At 44.0% G+C, this 18,478-nt stretch overlaps 1 protein-coding gene across 2 annotated transcripts in view; it reads right to left on the bottom strand.

Moving 5' to 3' along the window:
• Positions 1-2,578: 2,578 nt before the first annotated feature.
• The window catches only part of HSD17B6 (hydroxysteroid 17-beta dehydrogenase 6), a 39,534-nt gene continuing 23,634 nt past the window's right edge, over positions 2,579-18,478 (bottom strand). Inside the window, exons 2-5 of one of the 2 annotated variants that reach the window (XM_004773159.3) lie at positions 13,276-13,608; positions 11,464-11,722; positions 6,409-6,572; positions 2,579-3,019 (exon numbers count right to left, since the gene is read on the bottom strand). In XM_004773159.3, coding sequence (XP_004773216.1) covers positions 2,802-3,019; positions 6,409-6,572; positions 11,464-11,722; positions 13,276-13,588 — 954 coding nt within the window. In that variant the 5' untranslated portion in view covers positions 13,589-13,608 and the 3' untranslated portion in view covers positions 2,579-2,801. The remainder of the gene's footprint in view (positions 3,020-6,408; positions 6,573-11,463; positions 11,723-13,275; positions 13,609-18,478) is intronic. The other variant, XM_004773160.3, reaches the window with a different exon arrangement.

Here is an 18,478-nt window from a genome sequence, read left to right as displayed (position 1 = left end):
CTAACTGGGTGTGCTTTGGTCTGCTTGTTAAAAGAGGTTAGACTCTATTTCCTATTTGCCCCAGAGCTGAAGCTTTGCAGCACTCTATGGTCAGTAGACTTGGTGCGTGTGGGGGGTTTGTGCTGGTCTTCTGGGGGAGGGCCCACTGCTACTCTGACTCTCAGGCACACTTGCCCTAGCAGGGGGCTGTGGTTTGGTATAATCGGCTCAAGCCTCCACTGTGGGCACTGTGCTGATAGGGGGCGGGGTTGGGGGCAGGCAAAGTTCACACCACCACTGTTTAGGAAGCCCTCACAGAAGAGTGAACAATAACCCCTCATGTGTCCCAGGCACATGATCCCCTTAGATCCCTGCCTTCACCCTGTCATTGCCCAAGCCATCTGCTCACCCAGCAGGGCAGTGCTCCTATATTTTATCTGAGGTCCACTAGCTGGGTTTCAAAACTCCAAATTTTAGGAAGCCAGCGAGGCACCGACCCATGCTGATCCTCTGGGGGAGAGTCTTGCCACACTGTGGCTGGTGCCAATTTGTCCTAGAAGGGCACACGAATGCACAGGCACTTGGAGTTAATGGTAAAGCACAGCCAAAAGCAGTTGGTTAAGCAACTGACTCTTGATTACAGCTTGGGTCATAATCTTAGCCTTGTGAGATCCAGCCCCACATCAGCTCCACGCTCAGCATGGAGTCTGCTTGAGATTCACTCTCCCTCTCCCTCTTTCCCCCTCTCACACTCTCTCAAATAAATAATCTTTTAAAAATAATAATAAAGTTGTACAAATATAAGAATTCTAAAAATACGAAATACATAATGACAGAAATGGCTTATAACTAATTAAACTAATAATCCATGAGTCCATTCCTTTTTTTTTAAAGATTTTATTAATTTATTTGCAGGGAGAGTGAGCAAGGGAGAGAGAGCACAAGCTGGGGGAGAGGCAGAGGGAGAAGCAGACTCCCAACTGAGCAGGGAGCCCAACGTGGGGCTCAATCCCAGGTCTCTAGGATCATTACTTGAACCAAAGGCAGAGGCTCAACTGACTGTGCCACCCAGGTGACCCCATGAGTCCATTCTTATAATAAATACAAAAATAAAGGAGATGGAAATTTCAACTTGTAAATGTAGATGGAATGAGGGAGTTAAAAATCATTCATAATCATCATAGTAGTAACTGATTTTAAAAAGAATCATTAATAATTCTAAAATTAGTAGGTAAAAGTTTGATGAGGAACAGGACATTTAGATAATCTCAAAATATCCTCACGAATTATTTATTAGTTACAAAAGAAAAAAATTAACTTTACAGTGGAGAGACTCCATTTTTTTAAAAAAAAAGATTTTTATTTATTTGAGAGAGAGAGAGACAGCACAAGCCAGAGAGAGGAAGAAGTAGATGTCCTGCTGAGCTGACAGCCCAATGTGGAGCTCGATCTCAGGATGCTAGGAGCACAACCTAAGATGAAGGCAGACAATCAACTGAGCCACCCAGGTGCTCCTTGGCAGACTCTATTTTAACCAAGGGTTCAAACTTAAAAACATCACCAATAATGAGATAAACTGACATCTATGCCCACTGATATGATGCATTGAGAGGGACTCCGTATTACTTCTGTGGCATTTCTGCCAAAATGCATAACCCAGATCTGATCATGAGGACATGCTTTACAAAATAACTAATACTTTTCAAAAATGTCTGTATTATAAAAGATTCTTTTTTGAAGTGAAGAAAATATTATAGATTAAATCAGAGAACAGGGACATAACAACTAAATCAAAGTGTGATCCTTTATTGGATCAGTTGAAATGGAATGATAATCTGTTTAACTATCTAAAAATACTACTGATAGTGTTCTGACATCTGCAAGAACCAAAAAAAAGTAAAGTAAATTTAAAATACTGCAAGTAAAAAAGCAAGGCAATAATTAACTCTAAGAAAAACAAAAAGATGGTATTATAAAGGAAAAATATTTGACTAAACAGTAAGCAATATTCACATACTTAACAATGCAAACACTATTAATTCTGAAAATAAGATAAAATTTTATTTAAAATATTGGGATACAGGAAATGGTCAGGAAAGTGGTATAAATAAACTAATAGGAAAATCAACAGGATTTTTCTTAGTGGGAAATCAATTGAGAATGTCTAAACTTAATAAATCAAGAAATAACAGTATATTACATAGAAATATAGAGGTTGATGCCAGAAGAAATAGGTAAAAGTTGAAAGCATTTACCTCTGAGGAGCAGCAATGAAGCATGGGGAACTGTTGTTTTTTATTTTTAAGCTTTTGAGTATTAATGGAACATTTAACTGTGTGTGTGCATGTGTATGTGTATTATTTTCATTTACAAAATTAAAAATCTTTTATTTTTAAACAAGAAGAAACATCATCAAAAATAGCTGGCAGAGAAGAAAGCAAAATGAAATATTTATTAAAAGTACCAGAGTAGAAAAAAAAAGTACCATAGGAAAAAAATAAGGATAAAGAAGCCCATATATTTCTAAATAGTCCTCAAGCAATAGTATTATCATAGCCCAGAACTATTCATTAACATAAAGAAATAATACCAAAACAAGTTGAATTATTTTCTGTTTATTCTGTTTAACAGGCAAAGAAGAATGATGTATTTTGGAAATATTCTCATCAAAAAATTCTTAAAATAGTAAAAATTCCTCAAGGAATAAGCTTTGGATATCTGGACTATAAACATGTTAGTTCCTAATAAGGAGTACTGAGACACTAAGTATCAATTTCGGACTTTCGTCTTCTTCATTTCGAGAGCAATCAAACCAGTTTTCTTCAGACAGCCTGGGCTGGTTTGGGCCAGGACCTAGTCAGTATGTAGTCTGACAGTGATGTAGGTAAATAGGACAGAGGAATGAAAAAAAACTGAGAATCCCAACCAGCTGAGTATCGAGTGCGGGGATACACAGATGTCAAAGCATGTTCCATGCAGTCAGTGACGAGGTTCAGGTTTGTGCTACATTTCAACAGCTCTTGTTTGACGCCATTGTAATCTGTATACAAACAGAGAAATGGTGGTCAGCCATCTTATTCCTTGCGGTTTTTTTTAACAAGATCTTATTTATTTATTTGAGAGAGAAAGAGAGCATGAGCGGGGAAGAGGGGCAGAGAGAGATGGAGAATCAGGCTGCCCACTGAGCAGGGAGCCTGACACAAGGGCTCAATCCCAAGACCCTGAGATCATGCCCTGAGCCAAAGGCAAACACTTCACCAACTGAGCCACGCAGGTGCACCAATCTTATTCCTTGTATTTTAGGGGTGCCTAGATAGCTCAATGGGTTAAAGCCTCTGCCTTCGGCTCAGGTCATGATCCCAGCAGGGCCCTGGGATCGAGCCCTGCATTGGGCTCTCTGCTCAGCAGGGAGCCTGCTTCCTCCTCTCTCTCTGCCTGCTTCTCTGACTACCTGTGATCTCTGTCTGTCAAATAAATAAATAAAATCTTTATTCCTTATATTTTAAGGTTAAGACCCTGCTATACAGCCACAGAAATCTAACGACATTTGATTTCTACAAGGATTAGGCTGTAGATCTATGCTTCCCAGTGACAGCCATTAGCCAAATGTAGCTATTGAAGACCTAAAATATAGCTAGTATGACTAAAAACTGAATTTTTAAATTTTAATTAATTTTCATTTTAAAACTCAAATCTAGGGGACGCCTGGGTGGCTCAGTGGGTTAAGCCGCTGCCTTCGGCTCGGGTCATGATCTCAGGGTCCTGGGATCGAGTCCCACATCGGGCTCTCTGCTCAGCGGGGAGTCTGCTTCCTCCTCTCTCTCTCTCTGCCTGCCTCTCTGCCTACTTGTGATCTCTCTCTGTCAAATAAATAAATAAAATCTTTAAAAAAATAAAAAATAAAAAAAAAATAAAACTCAAATCTATTTCTGGAAAACATTTTAGTATTTTTGGAGTTGTCCATGAATCAGAATAATCTACAGTGTTATCCAATAGAAATAATAATGAGACCCACATATGTAATCTTAAATTTTCTAGTTGCCACTTAAAAAAAAAAGAAAACAGGGGGCACCTGGGTGGTTCAGATGGTTGGGCAGCTGCCTTCAGTTTGGGTCATAATCCCACGGTCCTGGGATCGAGACTCAAATCAGGCTTCCTGCTCAGCAGGAAGCTTGCCTCTCCCTCTCCCACTCCCCCCCTTGTATTCCTCTCTCGCTGTTTCTTTTTCTGTCCAATAAATTAATAAATAAAAATCTTTTCAAAAAATAAATTTAAAAAAATTTAAAAGTTAAAAATATTTTAAAAAGGAAACACATGAGGAGTGCCTGGGTGGCTCAGTGGGTTAAAGCCTCTGCCTTCGGCTCAGGTCATGATCCCAGGGTCCTGGGATGGAGCCCCGCATCTGGCTCTATGCTCTGCGGCCAGCCTGCTCCCCCCTCTCTCTTTGCCTGCTTCTCTGCCTACTTATGGACTCCGTCTGTCAAATAATTAAATCAAATCCTCAAAAAAAGAAAAAAAACCCACATGAAATTAATTTTAATAATATAGTTATTTGGGGCGCCTGGGTGGCTCACTGGGTTAAAGCCTCTGCCTTTGGCTCAGGTCATGGCCTCAGGTTCCTGGAGCCCTGCATCTGGTTCTCTGCTCAGCAGGGAACCTGCTTCCTCCTCTCTCTCTGCCTGACTCTCTGCCTACTTGTAATCTCTGTCTGCCAAATAAATAAATAAAATCTTAAAAAAAAAATAGTTATAATTTAATCCTCCATATCCAAAATACTACCATTTCAGTATTTATTATCATTGTGAAATTGTTAATAAGGTAATTTATATTCTTATAAATAATGCTCCAGTGACTCTAAATTTTCTTAATCTACAGATGAAGTATTTCCTAGGAAAATTTAGCATCCAAGTTAAGATATGCTTTAAGTATAAAATATACACCAATTTTAAAGGACCAATAAGAAAAAGAATAAAAAATACCTTATTAACAACTTTATATTGATAACAACTCTTTGAACAATTCCAATTCCTTTTATATTCTTTTTTTAAAAGATTTTATTTATTTGTCAGAGAGAGAGCATGACAGAGCGTGACCACAAGCAGTAGGAGCAGCAAGCCAACTCGGGACTCAATCCCAGGACCCTAGGATCATGACCTGAGCTGAAGGCAGACACTTAACTGATGAGCCACCCAGGCATCCTGTAACTACTTTTAAATCATGACAGACATATATATATATATATCTCCTTTTATATCTATATGTATTTTTATGTATAGTCACTGCAATAAATTCTATTTTCCTCTTAATTTCTATTGTCAAACTCTATGTATCCAGATGGGAAAAAAAATTCCCTAATACAGTTTAAAACCTTAGACAGGGAAGAGTTTATAACTACAGCTGGCCCTCTGCCATGTTGGGAACGATATTTCCCTAGCTTGCTATGAGTTCTGAGAGGCTCAGGTACTGTTTTGTGACAGCTTTTTTCTTGATTCAATTTTTCCCCCCTCTGCTAATCGTGACCCTCTTAGGCCTGATGCACCCAGAATGTCTGTGAATGACAGAATGACAGTGCTGGAGGTCGGGAGTCTTCTGTCTGCACCTCTGTCTGCCTTCTTTTCTCCAGACTACAGTATCACTCAAAGCCAGTGCCTGGGCTGCTGGGACCCACCCATCACAGGGTCCCCTTTTGAAAGGCGAGCTGCTCCCTTTGGCCTTGGCAAGCTGCTGACTCCTTTGTGTGAAGAAAAACCATCGCTTCCCCCAGGAAGATGGAACCCCACACCAAGGTGAATGACTTACTCCTATGAAGAAGGCTGCTTTACCTCTACCCCCAAACTGCCTTTTAGTCATAAGAATGCCATTCTTACAGACATTGAACCATCTCACTCCCAGGAGGCTCCTGAAGACTGCACTGCACGTGTCTCTGGCCTCGGCCAATAAAGCCTTGCAAAGCTGGCCTTCACCTAGTCCTCTCTACCCACACCCCTCCCTCCCCCAACAATAAGGCATGGAGTTTGTGCCTGGGCCCTTTATTACTAAAGGGGTAGACAATACTGAAGGCTGTACCTCAGTTGTGCAGGCCTCCCACACCAGTCCCACCAGACTACAGAAGCGCACACCCCTCTCAAGACCCAGAGGTTCCAGGCCTCTAGCCTGCCTCCCTAGTACGTAGATGGCCCAGCCCATACGTAACAGGGCAGAACGAGCATTGGCCCTAGGCTGTCCATACAACCTCTTCTCAGCCATGAAAGCCATCACCAAGCCAACAATGAGGGCCATGGGACCTTACCCAACACCTCCTATCCTGCGAAGGCTTTGTTTAAGGAGTTTTGTTCTCAGAGGACCTGCCCATCTTCACCATTCTTCACCAACCCTCTTTTCCCCTTCTCAGGCAAGGTTAGCCATTATCTTAGGAAAAGAAAAGCTCACGGGCATCAAAAAACTTCTGTCCATAGGCTTCTTTAACATGTTCAGGGACTTCTTCCCAGGCTTGCTTGAGTTTCTCCAGGCACCGCTGCAACTCTGTCATTCCGGTTCTGAAGTAGCCAGGCTCAACTATGCTAATTTTCACCCCAAAATGTTGAAGCTCACGCCTGAAAATACAAACCCTGGAGTTAACTCTTTTTTTTTTTTTTAAGATTTTATTTATTTTTTTGACACACAGAGAGAGATCACAAGTAGACAGAGAGGCAGGCAGAGAGAGAGGGAGAAGCAGGCTCCCGGCTGAGCAGAGAGCCCAATGTGGAGCTCGATCCCAGGACCCCGAGATCATGACCTGAGCTAAGGCAGAGGCTTAAACCACTGAGCCACCCAGGCGCCCCAGGAGTTAACTCTTTTGACTGAAAGACATGACTTCAGTGCCCTCATGGAGGAAAACAAAACAAGTTTTTAAAAACATCTCTACTGAATATTTTGAAGGATAAAGAAGCAGAGAGGAAAAGGAAAAAAAATGTTTTTAATTTCCTAGGTCCAACAATGGGGACATGATTATACAAACTACCAGAACCATTCAATTCTACATCCATTTTTTTCACAGAGTCATGAAGTCCCTACCCTGTTTTAGACAGGGGATCCATGAAGGACACAAGGAAGAACAAAGAAAGTTAGCATTTTTATGGCAACTACTGTGCTAAGCATCTTACATGCACAATCTCAGAAAATTAAGACTCAGATGCTTGCCTCAGAAGCTCACAATGAGGGGCACCTGGGTGGCTCAGTGGGTTAAAGCCTCTGCCTTCGGCTCAGGTTATGATACCAGGATCCTGGGATCAAGCCTCTTATTGGGCTTCCTGCTCGGCAGGGAGCCTGCTTCCTCCCCTCTCCCTCTCTGCCTGCCTCTCTGCCTACTTGTGATCTGTCTGTCAAATAAATAAATTTTTTAAAAATCTTCAAAAAAAAAAAAAAAAAGCTCACAATGAGTGAGTCTGACAAGTAAGCAAATCATTGTTAACACAACTCAAAAGAATTACAGGGGCGCCTGGGTGATTCAGAGGGTCGAGCATCTGCCTTCAGCTAGGGTCGTGATCCCAGCAGAGCAGGGAGCCTGCTTCTCCCTCTCCCTCTGCTGCTACCCCTCCTTGTGCTCTCTTCTCTCTCTCTCTGTCAAATCAATAAACAAATAACCTTTAAAAAAAAAAAAAAGAATTATAGGGGCGCCTGGGTGGCTCAGTGGGTTAAGCTGCTGCCTTTGGCTCGGGTCGTGATCTCAGGGTCCTGGGATGGAGTCCCGCATTGGGCTCTCTCTGCTCAGCAGGGAGCCTGCTTCCTCCTCTCTCTCTGCCTGCCTCTCTGTCTACTTGTGATCTCTCTCTCTCTGTCAAATAAATAAATAATCTTTTTAAATAAATAAAAAGAATTATAAAGGAGAGATATTCAAGGGGCTACATAAGTAGAGAGGAGGAGGCAGAGAGTTTCTGAGGGAGTCAAGGAAGGCTTCAATGAGGAGAGACTGTTTCACTTGAACCTTGAAGGATAAAGAGGAAATTTCTGCGTGATGAAAGGGGAAGAACAGAATACCAGATAGTGGGAACTGGACCTGCAGAAGCATGGAATTACTATATATTCAAAGACTACAAAAGACCATTAATGGAATCTGAGGTGGGCATGAAAATTACAAGTCATTGGTCATTCCAGAATATTCAGGTTAGTTCAACAAAGAGTTCCAGAATCCTTACCGGGGGCTGGGTATGTACCAGGCACTGTGCTAAGTACTGCCTTCACCAAGTGAAATAAGATGGCATTGTGTACCATGGGAGAAGTATAGTCTAGGTATTTGGGGACAGTGATGAGGGGTGTTCCCTAATCTGGAGGCTGAAGTGGCCTCACTGAAAAAGGTGAAGCCCAAGCTGATTTCAAGGAGAAATGTTTGAAATAATTGGTCATTAAGAAGGTAAAACACATAGCATCATGACCCCCTAAAGCTCTGAATTGTTCTCAAAGTGTGGTCCCCAGATAAATGGCAACATCAGCATCTGGGAGTCTGTTAGAAATACAAATTTACTGGGCCCTAGTCCAGATTTTTTTTTTTAAAAGATTTTATTTATTTATTTGACAGGCAGAGATTACAAGTAGGCTGAGAGGTAGGCAGAGAGAGAGGAGGAAGCAGGGTCCCTGCTGAGCAGAGAGCCCCATCCGGGGCTCGATCCCAGAACCCTGGGATCATGACCTGAGCCGAAAGCAGAGGCTTTAACCCACTGAGCCACCCAGGCGCCCCTAGTCCAGATTTATTAAGTCAGGAACTCTGGGGATGAGACCTGACAATCTGTGTGAATAAGCCATCCAGGCTCTGAGGCAACCTAGTGGTTAAAAACGACTTTTCTAAAGGAAAAGCCTCCCTTATCAAAGCAAAATCTAAAACTTTCCATGGTAGGGCCTCAGAGAAAAACTGTCAATGGCTGTGTGTGCTGGAAAAGAGAGAGGGCTGTGTAAGCCCATGGTGCTTCTGCCCTAGAATTTCACTTCCCCTTGCGGCTTCCTCACTGTGATTCCCATCACACCGTGAGATCTGCATTCCCTCTTAAAGTCCAGCTCATGTGTGGGCCAGATCTTCCTTTCCCTGTTTGGCCTTAGCACAATTAGAACACACTGGAATTTTCTAAAGAAAATCATGATTTGAACATTGGAAGGCCATTCTTTGCTCTTGGTCTGAGACACCAGTGAAACACAGGCAGCAGCCTCGTGGAAGCAGACAGAAGGTAAGTTAGGCTGGAAGCCAAGCAAGGTGCCTGTCCCATGGTGACAACTCGCATGACTTCAATTATTTCCCTATTCCCTTCCTAGGCAGATAATATAATATGTGTATTATGAGAGATACCTACCGGTCATGGCACGTGATAAGCTAAATAATGGCCCCCAAAGATACCGGGTCCTAATCCCTGGAACCCATGTGGTACCCTGAAGTTGTGATTAAATTAAGGATATTGAGACAGGGAGATTATACTAGATAATATGGGTGTGCAATCACAACTACCTTTTTTTAAAATATTTTATTTATTTATTCGAGAGAGATAGCAAAAGAGAGCATAAGCAAGGAGGAAAGGGATAAGCAGACTCCCTGCTGAGCAGGGAGACTGATGTGGATTCTGATCCCAGGACCCTGCAATCATGACCTGAGCCAAAGGCAGATGCTTAACCGACTGAGCCACCAGGTGCCCGCAATCACAACTATCTTTATAAGAGAGACAGAGGCAGAGTTGAAGGCCCACAGAGGAACAGAAGGCAATGTGACCTTGGAGGCAGAGACTGGAGTGATGTAGCAACAAGCCAAGGAATACTGACAGCCCATAGATGCTGGAAGAGGCATGGAACAGATTCTCCCCTAGAGCCTTCAGAAGGAACCTGGCCCTGTCAACAACTTGATTTGGGCCCAGTAACACTGATTTCAGACTTCGGCCTCCAGAACTGTGAGGGAATAAGTATGTGTTGTTTTCAGACACTCCAAATTATAGCAGCCACAGGACACCTGGCTGGCTCAGTCGGCAGAGCATGTGACTCTTGATCTTGGGGCTGTGAGTTCAAGCCCCACGTTGGGTGTGGAAATTACTTAAAAAAATAAAATCTTAAAAAAAAAAAAAAAAGAGGGGCGCCTGGGTAGCTCAGTGGGTTAAAGCCTCTGCCTTCAGCTCCGGTCATGATCCCAGGATCATAGGATCAAGCCCCAAGCCCCGTACCAGGCTCTCTGCTCAGTGGGGAGCCTGCTTCCCTTCCTCTCTCTCTCTGCCTGCCTCTCTGCCTACTTGTGATCTCTCTGTGTCAAATAAATAAATAAAATCTTTTAAAATTTTTTTAAAATTAAAAAAAAAAATTACAGCAGCCATAGGAAGCTAATACATGGTGCCTAAAATACTCACAGCTCATTTCCAAGAATGAAACTGCCCTAAAGTCAGTTCCTGCTTAACAGAGAGTATGTGTGGCAATATTTTGTGCCATGTGACTACCCCATCGTGTCCCCAGCTAACTGGACCAGGGAGGAGAGAGCCCTGCTTAGCCTTGGAGAGTGGCTCTGTCTATTACTACCTGTGTTATGACCATAGCGACCTACTAATCTCTGCCCCTGTTTCCTCACACACACACTAAGGATAAAAATAAGACCTTCCTCATTGGGTTGCTATGAAAATTAAATGACCTGTTAGATGTGAAGTACTCACAACAGTGCCTGGCACATAATAAAGCACACGAAAATGTCACAGAATAGGTCACCTGGCACACACAGAAAATAAACAAAGCTAACAGAGTCCTCCCTCTTAGGAATGAAAAGGTAAAGGGAAATATAAAAAGGAAGCAGCTGACAGAGCAACACATGCCTGAAACAGTGCCTGAAAAAAAGCCAGGAGGTAAACCCAGGGCCATAATGGGCCATGGAGGACGAACAGAAGGTCTAAGAAAAGAAGTGCTTAGATAAAGAAAAGAGATATAGAGTAAAGCAGATGAGTGCCCAGAGACAAAGAGAGTCAGAGTCACCATGGAGAGACAAGGACAGGCTCACTGTAAAGAGGAAAGAAGACAGTCATCTTCTCTTCAGAAATGAAATTTTTTAAAAAAATTTTATGTATTTACTTAACACAGAGAGTACAAGGGGGGGAGCAGCAGGCAGAGAGAGAAGCAGACTCCCCGCTGAGCAGGGAGGCCGATGTGGGGCTTGATCCTAGGACCCTGGGATAAGACGCTTGCTTAACCGTGTGAATTACCCAGGTGCCCTGAGAAATAAAATTTTATCAAGGCTAAATCTTGAGAATCAAAGTGTGATGTGGTGGAAGGAAACAAAGACCTACAGCCAAAACACAGTTTTGCCAAAACTGAGTTGCGGCTGGTGAACTTTGGGAAAGAGACTTAAATCGGAGCCTCAGTTTCCTATATAAAACAAACTAGTAATAATATCTATAAATCAAGATTTTTGGAGTAATGAAATAAAATAATGTAGGCAAAAGCAATTAGCACAGTGCCTATGACATATTTGTTGCTTTTGTTTTAACTTAAGAGCGTTACCTCAGAATATCTGAAAAGGCTTCTACTCCATACTTGGAGCTACAGTAGATTCCTCCAAAGGAAGCAATTCTTCCCAGAATGCTGGAGACATTAACAATCCTCCCACGTGCTCTCCTCACCAAGGGAAGCATGCTCAAGGTCAACTCAATCAAACCAATGAGGTTCACTTTGAAGACTTCCATATAGGTTTCCATCTTCAGCCACTCGATGTAGCAGTGTGGGTGGAAGATGCCTGCATTGTTGACCATGCCCCAGAGTCCTAAAACAAAGTCAAAGCAGAAGTTCAGTTTCAGACAAAACCGACAGACTATTTACCTTAATTCGTCTTCGGGCTGACAGCAACTAAAAATGTTAGAAAAAATATTTTTTTTTAATGTTCTTTTTTTTTTTTTTAAGATTATTTACTTATTTATTTATTTGACAGAGAGAGGGAACACAAGCAGGGGAGCAGCAGAGGGAGAGGGAGAAGCAGGCTTCCTGCCGAGCAGGGAACCCAATGCGCGGCTCAATCCCAGGACCCTGGGATCATGACCTGAGCCGAAGGTGACACTTAACAACTGAGCCACCCAGGCGCCCCTATTTTTTTTAATGTTCTTAAATCCATCAGTTAACAAGAAAGTAGAGGAAGGTCAGGGCAAAAACTAAGAAAAGGCAGGAATCCAGAGACAATAAAGAGAACATTGGTGCTGGCTTTTGATTTGAGGGAATTTGCCAACCAGTGTGAACTTGAATTTCAATATTTATAGCCTCAAAAAAATACACAATAAGATATGAAGTCCAGGACCTAAGGTAGGTATTCTAATAAAAAATACTTTCTTCATTAAACTGGGATCTTTAATGGTTATGCTATCCATATAACGGTGAGATAGAAAGTCCTTCCAAAGGACTGAGAGCAACACTGTCCACCTTGAACTTTGCCGTTGTGGGGAGGGAGCAAGAATCATCCCTACCAACCCTGAGGAATCATTATTACAAGCCATTTCTCATTAGAGTTTGCAGCCCAATTCCCACTATCTGGATGGTCCAAAAATGTCAAGCCAAGAATTAAGTTCAAGGTGGTCAAGGCTTCTGAGCACCCCTGGCACATGATAGAAGCAAACATGGATCCTCTCTGGAAAAATCTTTATATCAGGCATCAGGGAATCACCAGAGTTACTAAGAAAAATTGTAGTTCATGGTCATAAATCAAAATACAGAAGGAAACAAAACACCAAATGCAAGAACCAACAGAATCAAAAGAAGCAAAAAAAGACTCACAAAGACATTAGATACCAGAAGTATAAGACTTATCATATAAAATATGTATGCTAAATATAACTTTTTTTTTAAAGATTTCATTTATTTATATATTTGTCAGAAAGAGAGGGCACAAAAGCAGGGAGAGTGGCAGGGGGAGAGGGAGAAGCAGACTCCCCGCTGAGCAGGGACCCTCCTTCCCCTGCCCCTCCATGTAGGACTCAAAGACAGACGCTTAACCAACTGAGCCACCCAGGTGCCCAGGAATGACTCTATTTTAAACGGTAGCCAAGGGGAGAAGATCAGTTTCTTAAGAATACCTTGAAAATTCTTTAAACATAAACATAAAGAACTATGGTTATAAATACCCACTGGCAAGGAGAGATAATAGCTTCAGATCTATTTGGCTCATTTTTCAAGATAAACATTGTTAAGGAAATGAAACACCACTGAAGATCACCTCTATCCTTCAAATGAGAAAGCCTTTTAGGCCCTACTTTGGGGTATTACGTATAGAGAGAAAACTTTAACAACTTCATGCCCAAGTAAATGAAAGGAGAAACTACTTCTCCTTACCTCTGTCCCCGACACGCTCCCTCACCCACTGAGTGGCTGCCGATATGCTCTCTGTCTTGGTGACGTCCAGGATCACCGTCTCCAGCCTGTCTGACATCTGGCCTCTCAGCTGCTGGGCCCCCTCCTCCGTCAGACACGCGGCCAGCACCCTCAAGCCTCGCAGGTCCAGCTGCCGGGCCAGCAGGTTCCCGAAGCCCGAGTCACAGCCCGTGATGAAGACGTACTTGTCTCGGAGGTGGCTCACCACCTGCCTCTCCCGGTACCAGCGCAGGAGGAAGTAAAGGCCCACGAGGGCCGCCAGGCACAGCCACATGGTGAGGGGACTCCCTTCTGCTTCAAAAGAAAGAGACCAGCTTTCATTCCCTTCTGTCCTTTTCTCTTTAACCAGTTATCTACTGAGGATATGCTATGTGCCAGACACTGCTCCTGGGGCTGGGGACTCCACAGTCACCAATACTCCAGAAGCCACAGTCCAGAGAGGGCATCGGAGATAACAGGACAAGTGCCACGCAGTGTGACCGGTGTCATAACAACAAACAAACAGTCTGACAAGGCTGCAAATGAGTGGGACTTGAGGCCTAACAAGTTAGAAATGGCTTCACAGGGGGCAGTGTTTTGGCAACTACTTCCTGTAAGATAGCTAAGAGTTCAAGAAGCAGATCCAGATGAAGAACGTTCCAGGCAGCCACAGCGTGTATTTGAAGGAAGTGGTGGGCAGCATGCCTTCCTGATGCCTACAAGCACTTCAGCACGGTGTGCCACAGAGCATACAGAGGACCCAGATGCCCAGACCAGAGCGTTCCTTCTGGGCCACGCTAAGGAATCTGGACGTTATCTTACAGGCAACCAGAGTGTGCTGTTATCGGGAGGTATTACACTGAGGAGTAGGATGGGCAGATTTAGCTTGAGAGATCTGTACCACAGTGCGAGTGGAAGATATATTTAACAGGGCTGTGAGGAAGTCAAAGACGTAGGTTAAGAGACCCAACTGTCTAGGGGAGATACTGCAGCCAAGGCAGTTTGTAAATAAAGACCAATCAGATGCATTATTGAAATGAATGTTCAGAGAGGCCTACATTTCTTCATGTAGTTCTAGAGAAATAGCCACCATTTGGGGGCAACCTATAGTGTTGGGTGCAGTACCATATGATTCATAAGGACGTAAGACACCATCACAGATGGGCGTGAGCCCACCAGCACATCATAAGCACATGACACCTGCGTGAGGTGAATCTATGCCATTCACACTCTTTGGCTTGGCATTCAGGCCATCGAGGTGCTCTGACCCTTGACTTACTCCTTAGGCTTCTTTTTTTGCCACATCCCTCTTGCATGCACTCTTTAGTCATAGCAGCTTCCAGTACCCCACACAGTACAGGCCTTTCATGGCCCAGTACACAATTCTCTCAACAATCCCTTCTTTCCCAGTCCTCATCCATTTGGCCAATAACACTCATCCATTAATACTCAGCTCAACGATCATTTTGACTCAACAAACACCAATTCAACACCTACTATGAGTCAGACACAATGTTAGGCATGGATAAACAACAGTAAACCCAACAAGGTTCCATTATTCATTGAATTTACCATCTAAGGGTGAAGGCCAACAAGAAAACAAAGCAATGGAACAGAATTAAGGACAACATGCTGCTGGAGCACTCTAGGAGATCTGAGGTTTCTGGAGAGAGAGTAAATAGAAGTTGAGATCTAAAGGGTAATAAAATAATCGTAACAATAGCTAACAACAACAATAGCCTAACACTTGCTGTGTACCAGGCTCTTTTCTAAGCTGTCCCCATATACGAACTCACTGAATTCTCACAACAGCACTCTAAGGCAGGTCCTGTCATATCCCTGTGTCAGGTTCAAATGTCAAAACATTCAGGCATGTGAGTGATTTGGTGGGGAAAATACACGAGAGGATAAAGGGGAGAGTGCAGGAGTAGGTGGTGGTGCAGGTCTGAGAGCCTCTGAAAGGAGAAAGAGGAGGGAGGAGTTGAGAGGAGGCTCCTTAACGTATAGGACCCTCAGAAAGTCTCAGCCAGGCAAATGGGGGGCCTTTGAGCTGAGACTGTCCAGTAGAACCCTGCACTGGGCAGAACTGGCTGGGCTCCATTGCTGCCACCATGCTCCGTCACTAGCTGGGGGTGCCCAGGAGAAGCGTGCCTCAGTATACAGGCCATCGCAGATCCAAAAACAATAGCTGGGGGCTGTGAGTCAACCTGACTCCTCAAAGCAGATTCTCTTGAAAAGACATCTGAGCAATACACCTCCACAACCGCCGCATTATTTTATAGATGAGCACTGAGAGATGAAGTATAGCTCAGGGCAAAGGAGGGGGAGAGGGGTCCAGGCAGAAGACTTTTGGACCCCTCTTAACCCGACCCCTGATCAAACAAAAGGGACCACTCCCCCCCACACACCCCACATCCCAGCTGCAGCCTGTACTTGAGCGTATCATGACATCACACTACTTCCTCCGACTTGTAGACTATGAAGCCCTTGCGAGCTCAGGCTATCGATTCCTCTGCAGCTGGCACAGTGAAGGGTATACAGCCGGGGCTGTGTGGTTGGATAAATGCTGTTAGATAGATAAATGAAACAAAGGGGCACCTGGGTGGCTCAGTGGGGTAAAGCCTCTGCCTTCAGCTCAGGTCATGATCCCAGGGTCCTGGGATCGAGCCCCGCATCGGGCTCTCTGCTCGGCGGGGAGCCTGCTTCCTCCTCTCTCTCTCTCTCTCTCTCTCTCTCTCCCTCTCTCTCTCTGCCTGCTTGTGATCTCTGTCTGTCAAATAAACAAATATAAAATCTTTTTTTTTTAAGATTTTATTTATTTATTTTACAGAGAGAGATCACAAGTAGACAGAGAGGCAGGCAGAGAGAGAGAGAGGGAAGCAGGCTCCCCGCTGAGCAGAGAGCCCGATGTGGGACTCGATCCCAGGACCCAGTAGAGTTAACATATAGTGGTACATCAGTTTCAGGTGTACAGTATAGTGATTTGACAATTCTACACATTACTCAGTGCTCATCATGATAAATGTGCTCTTAGCCCCCTTCACTCCTTCCACCCACCCACCCACCCCTCTCCCCTGGAGACCTCCAGTTTGTTCTGTAGAGTTAAGCATTTCTGTTAAGAGTTCTGTGAGGGCCTTTAGCAAATTAATAGAACCCAAAAAGGGAATCATTGGAACTTCCAGCGATCTTGGAACTTCCAATGTGTAGCCTGTCAGTCAGAAGTACTGGTGATAAGCTGGGCTGGTGGCTGGCATCTGCAGTAGGGGCTGGGGATGGGGTGGGGGGTGGGGGAGGGGGGCAGGCTTGCAGGATTGAACCTTTCACCTGTGGGATCTGATGCTATCTCCGGTAGATAGTGTTGACATAGGAAACAAAGGCAGAAGGAAAATTATTAAATTTCCTTACTACTTACAGCCCATTGACAGGTGGAGTGACATTCCTCTAGGAACTCAGCTGCCTGGATGCTGACAGTTCATTAAGGCCAAAAGGCAATTTCAGCCCGACCCACAGGACCCTGTAAGTCCACTTAAACATATAAAAATTCTGGGGCATCTGGGTGGCTCAGTTGGTTGGGCAACTGCCTTCGGCTCGGGTCATGGTCCTGGAGTCCCGGAGTCGTGGGATCGAGTTCCGCACTGGGCTCCCAGCTCCACAGGGAGTCTGCTTCTCCCTCTGACCTTCTCCCCTCTCATGCTCTCTCTCCCTCTCTCTCTCTCTCTCAAATAAATAAATAAATAAAATCTTTAAAAAAAATTTTTCTTTCAGAAACTTCCCTTATCTCTGCTCCCCAAGATACATGTTGGCAATCATCCCCCAAGCCTATGACCCACTGACAAACATCGAAAGGGTCTCATAACTAAGGTTTTACTAGACAGTAATAAATGACCTTTTCCCAACAATAGCTATTGCCCCTCAAGGTCCTGGAAACCCTGCTTCCAAAATTCCTTAGACTTACACTATCCCTAGTCCCCTCCCAACTTTAGTATTCCCTCCCTCTCCCCACTTCCTTTTTTCCCCTCTCCCTCCACCTCCCCATGATCTCTCTCCCATTCCCAACTTTCTCTCTCCAACCTGAGAGCTTTCCATTCTCTAGCCAGATGCTTCTGGCTCTCCTGTACACCTGCATTCTGCATTCTCCAGTGTGCTATAGTAACAGGGCTTCCTCCTGCCTGTTTATTGACTAAGAGTCACTTCCTGATGTTAATCAAAGATGAAAATCCATTTCCCCCATCAGAGAGCAGTTCAGGCCGCACAGCCTTCCGGGGTCTTACTCTTCAACCGCATAGCCAGCAGCGAGAGGACTGCACTCATAGAAGAGATATGCCAGGCCAGAGAGACTCTCCGGGCACCAAACCTGAACATGAATCAAATTCCCTAAATATGCCTTGAGTACTTCAAAGATCAAACCCCAAGTGGCCTGCTTGGTTTTATAACCATTTGTCTGCAAAAGCCATGCAATCACTTATGTTTCTGCCTTTGACCCAGGAGATTTATATGTTTATACTACTATTTCTTGATTTAGCACCTCTAGACATTTTCTCACTTCCTGTCCATCAACTGAACTTAGCTTTCTCACACCGTATTGTCTCTTTCCTTCTCATCCAAAGGACACCACCTGGTTAATTTTCTTTAAGGAGTTTTAAAGTTGAACTCAGAAAACACCTTCATAACCGTAATGCACAAACTAAGATCTACTCTTTACTTCAGGCCGGACCCTCGCCATCCTTGGTCTTCATCATCGTTTGAAACTGCTCTTCCACAAAGATCTTGAAAGCTGAAACTGCCCTCTCTAACTACAGCCCCTTCGTATCTCTCCCCCTCCTTCCCTCGCCTCTCCCTGTCTCCCTCCTCCTAGAGCGCCCTCCCTTTGCTCAGTCTCATATTATTACGGTCCTCTTATGGCTTCATTTGCCTCCTTATTCAGTGTAGGTCCTGGGGCCAGCCACTTGAGGGGTGTTTTACTGGTGTCCCAAAGCCTTTACTATCCACATTCCCTCGTTGCCAGCTGCCAAGTGGCACTAGAGAAAGGCTAGAAAACAAACCAGCGATTTCCACAGCAAATCAATAATACCCCATCTCCGCTGGACTTTGCTGACACAAGGCAGACCTTCTGTTTGCCTCCATCTGACCCTCCCCTTGTGTGTTCCCAATAAGACCCATTCCAAATCTCCAACCTTCTCAATTT

This window comes from Mustela putorius, unplaced genomic scaffold (genome assembly GCF_011764305.1).
Source record: "Mustela putorius furo isolate JIRA1106 unplaced genomic scaffold, ASM1176430v1.1 tig00003988_pilon_pilon_pilon, whole genome shotgun sequence".
NCBI classification, from domain to species: domain Eukaryota; kingdom Metazoa; phylum Chordata; class Mammalia; order Carnivora; family Mustelidae; genus Mustela; species Mustela putorius.
Note: the sequence above shows the minus strand (reverse complement) of the source record. Positions and strands in the feature narration are given on the sequence as shown.